General features: G+C 39.8%; 1 protein-coding gene across 1 annotated transcript; it reads right to left on the bottom strand.

Annotated features, from left to right (window-relative positions):
- Positions 1–3150: 3150 nt before the first annotated feature.
- Positions 3151–4065, bottom strand: LOC145661229 (uncharacterized). Its single transcript, XM_081726687.1, has one exon. The coding sequence runs from the start codon at positions 4063–4065 to the stop codon at positions 3151–3153; it is 915 nt and encodes a 304-aa protein (XP_081582813.1).
- Between the last annotated feature and the right edge of the window lie 353 nt (positions 4066–4418).

Below are 4418 nucleotides of genomic sequence, written 5' to 3'. Positions count from 1 at the left end.
TGTCATGGTTTACTGACTGGAATGCTTTGCTATAATCCAGTAAGGTAAGTATGGTTATCTCTCTCTTGTCCAAAGCAGAACGTATATCATCAGTAATACTGGTAAGGGCTGTAGAAGTGCTGCAATGTTTACGAAACCCGGATTGAAAACTGTCTAAAAGGTTATAAGTTCGTCTAAAAGGTTAAATATATTCAAGAGCTTTAGATAGGGCAGGTAATATTGAAATAGGCCTTAAGTCTTCTGAAGATCGGACATCCTTAGTCTTAGGGAGAGGCAGGACTCGTGCTGTCTTCCACAAGACTGGGAATGTTCCGGTAGTAAGGGAAAGATTAAATAAATTGGTAATTGGGGAGAGGACGAAGGGTAATATTTTCTTGATCAATGTTATGCTTATTTCATCAGCACCTACAGCAGTGGATTTTATCCTCTTAATCGCTTTCATTACATCATGTGGGGTAACACAAGTGAAAGAGAAAACCTTTTCTTCAAAATTAGGGATTTGTCCTGTATTATCAGATCTTGCATTTATCTGTGAGCTAGAACTATCAATTCTACAGAAATAATTGTTAAGATAATCGGCAGAGAAAGGAGCAGGTACAACCGGCTGGACTCTTTTGCTGCTACGAATGCCAAGTAGCTTCAAATTTCTCCAAAGATGGGAGGGATTCTTGTTCTCAAACAGGGTGTAGGAAAATTTTAATTTCGCATTACGCACGGCTTGATTACATCTATTTCTAAGGATCCTATATTCCTCAAATTTGTCATTTAAGTTGGGTAGATTCAATTTACGTGCTTTCTTAAATATACTATACGCTTTGTCGCCACAAGCCATTAAACTTCAAATTTCATCCGTAATCCAGGGCGAAGGAGAACGAGAAACACGTTTTTCTCTCAAGGGGGCATGAATGTTCAGAAGATAAAATATTAACTCATTGAAATAAGATAGTTGGTCATCCACAGAAGGAAAAGAACTTATTAGATGCCAAGGCAATCAATGATAGAGATAGATGACGCGCTATCTATTACACCATGAACGTCATTTCTACCAATTTGTAGTGGTATACGCATAATCTCATCATTTGCTATAAGTGGTATGTGAAGGGTTTGAGCAAAGGGTTTGCGCCCGAATCGACCACGTGGATTTCTATTTTCAGAACAAGTGGTATTGGTTCGATTCCCTTGAGGGGCATGTGCTGTACCTTGTACACCTGTGGACCGTTGTTCGAAGGTGGAAGGGGAGGGGAGCTCGGGGTAAGACTGCCCTCAACTGTCTTACCCGTAGTTAGTTTAAAGCCGGCGAGTAAGTCAAAGGTGGGTGGGGGTAGAAACCCTGAGCATCGGGATTCAATTGTCCACTACCACTTGGTTGTGTGGTGGGTTGCATCGTCATAGGTTCGGGTGATGATCCCATACCCATAGATTGCGGAAGATAAGGCATCTACGGATAGGGGTAATAACCTGGAAGGAAAGGGGTGATGGGATAAGAAGGATACACTTTGTCTCCTCTACCTTTACCAAATTTCCTAGGTTTACCTCTAAATTTACCTTCCTGTCCTGTATTTTTTACAGAAGGTGTAGTTTTATTGGAAGCTGTGGTTGAGGCTACTGACAGAGTTAAACCTTCTAAGTCTTTCTGCAATTCATCAATTTTGGCCGTTAGGTCCTCCGTTTTTCCCTGATTGGAGGGTGGTGCGTGCTGTGAAGCGTTTGAAGATGGAATAACATGGGTAGCTTGCCTTTGTATTTAAATTTATTTTTACGATTGTTCTTGTTTAGTGGAGGATTAGTTATATTGGTGGGTGCGGGGTTCGTGTCTACAAAAGTCTCAATAGACTCCGTAAAAGAGTTTGTTTTTAAGGACGCAAGTTCTTTTTGCACTGCCGCTTTGGCTTTATCTTCTACTGTTTTGGCCTGTCTGCGTTCTAGACGATTTTTGTCTAGTTCAATTTGTGTGAGAACCACCAAAAGCTTGTCTGGGTCGTCAAAGGCATGAAAACCAGTCCTGTCCAAATAGTAAGGCAAAAGGCCGTTTTCAATGAATGAACATTGTTCTTCATCAGATAAATTATCGCATTTATCCAAAAGAATCATTTTCTCGTAAACATAGTTACGGACTGATTCTGTTTCACCTTGTACTCTATCATGTAGTTGTTCAAAGATTGAAAGTTTGTCCTTAGCGCGTTTGAAAGCTTCTATGACAGCATCTTTGAATTCAGTATAAGTAGGGTTTTCCAAGTAATTGCGCTTAAGGAGAACGCGAAGTTGACGTCTACCTTTACCTGTAAAACATGATACTACTACATGTTTTGCCTGGTTCGGGGTAATGTTATTGAGTAAAATAACATCGTCCATTTCTTTAAAAAATTCCTGAATATCATCTTTATCCGCATCAAAAGTCGGATAGCGAAAAGCTGCGTTGTGAACATGTACGACCGGTGGGGGTGAAGGTGGGTTTGGAGGGGTTTGTTGATTATTTGGGGGAACCACATTCTGGTTCAACCCGTTCCCAGTATTTACACCATTATTTTGGACTGCCATGTCGGATGACGATGAGGAAGAAAAAGGCTGCCTACAAATTGTTTTAGTGCGCAAACGAAGAGCAAATGCCTCTCTGAGCTCCTTGGCGTTTTTCTTTAGTTGCTTACGATTTCTTATCGCTAGCAAATGGATATCATCCAGTAAACCACCGAAGGATTGCTTGGAGTCTGCCGACATGCAGACAATGACCCATCAAGAGACTGGCATACGATGTTTATCTTCGTAGTCGTGTCATCAATAACAACAAGGAAGTAAGTAGGCCGATTACAGTGTATGAGGCGAGTAGGTCAGTAAGATCTCTTCCTATAATCCAGTGGCGGCTCGTGGAATTTTAAAGTGGTGGGGCACATCCAAAATATCTACATACTAGGGCGTCATATATATATATATATATATATATATATATATATATATATATATATATATATATATATATATATATATATATATATATATATTAATAATCTACTATAGTTAAATACTAACTAAAAATTTTAACTATGTCGGTGGATAGTCTTGCCTCCCGCCCCCCTACCATAAGCTGAAATAATCTACTGCTACACACTAGGATAACATTAAAAGCCAAAGCTTCAAAATAGTTCAAAATAGTTTTTAGTCTTCTGAACTATTTTTTTTTATCCATTTCTCGAGCAAAATCTGAACGTCAGACAATTTAAATGTTTTATTTTCTGAAGCAACATGGCCCTTAACTTTACTCCACACAAGTTCAATAGGAGAGAGTTCACAATGATAAGGGGACAGACGAAGTACTTCATGTCCGGCTTCCTTTGCAATACGGTCTATTCTATAGAAGACTTCTATATTAGAAGCAACCTTATTTAACATTCCTATTACTTCGAATTTTTTCCAGTTTGAATCACATTCAACACCTTTAGTTTTTAACCACTCCACAATTTCTTTTTTACCACATGATTTCGTTGGGATTTTTTCGTCCTTTACTGAGTGTGTGGGAGCATTGTCAATTACAATCACGGAATTTGGTGATACATTCGGAAGGAGTTTTTCTTGGAAATATTGTTCATATTTTGCTGAATCTAATTCTCCGTGATAATCACCTGTTTTTGTTGCGCGAAAAACGAGGTCAGCTCCAGGAATTAACCCACTCTCAGTCATTGCATGAATAACTATTACCCTCCCCCCCTTTCCAGAAGGTGCCTTGACACCTGAGGACAAATCTTCTTTCCAAGCTTGGTTAGCTGTTTTGATAGTAGTATCATGCCATGCCTTTGACTTTGTCTGATCAGCGTTGACCCAGGTTTCGTCAGTATAAACAATGCACTTACCTTCTTGCCTCCGTTGCTTAATATTCTTCAAATATCGATGCCTCCATGCGATAATGTCCTCTCTCTCAATCAACAGAGATCGGCGCTTACGAGACATAAAGCTGAATCCCATGTCAAGTAGAAGGCGATGCAACGTCGATAATGATAAAGTAGGCAGGTCGTCGTCCTCTGCAATAATACGATGAATATTCCGCAAAGAAGGAAGCTTATTGTCCCTATACATTTTATGAATTTTGCGGCGTATTGCTGCTTGGGTAAAAGAGTCATATTTCTCCAGCCTTGTATTTTTATTGTCGCTTGGTCTTTTCTTGCGTGGAGTAGAAACTTTTCCTTTAGTGCGATGGAATTCCTGACGCACTTTCGATATAGTTGTGATTCCCACTAATGTTGCTTCAGAGGCACAGCCTTCTATATACCATAGCCGCGAAGTAGGAGAATTGGCAACGCGGCACGTAGTCCTTGTTTCTTCCCAGGATTCTTATGATTAGAGATGTGCATGATCGAACGATTGGTATAGTCGAGCGACCAGTCGACTATTCGTCAGATCGTTCGAACGAATTGTTCATTTTGAGAATG

This window comes from Thermobia domestica, chromosome 9, assembly GCF_964235325.1.
Source record: "Thermobia domestica chromosome 9, izTheDome1.hap1.1, whole genome shotgun sequence".
In the NCBI taxonomy this organism is placed as follows: Eukaryota; Metazoa; Arthropoda; class Insecta; order Zygentoma; family Lepismatidae; genus Thermobia; species Thermobia domestica.
Note: the sequence above shows the minus strand (reverse complement) of the source record. Positions and strands in the feature narration are given on the sequence as shown.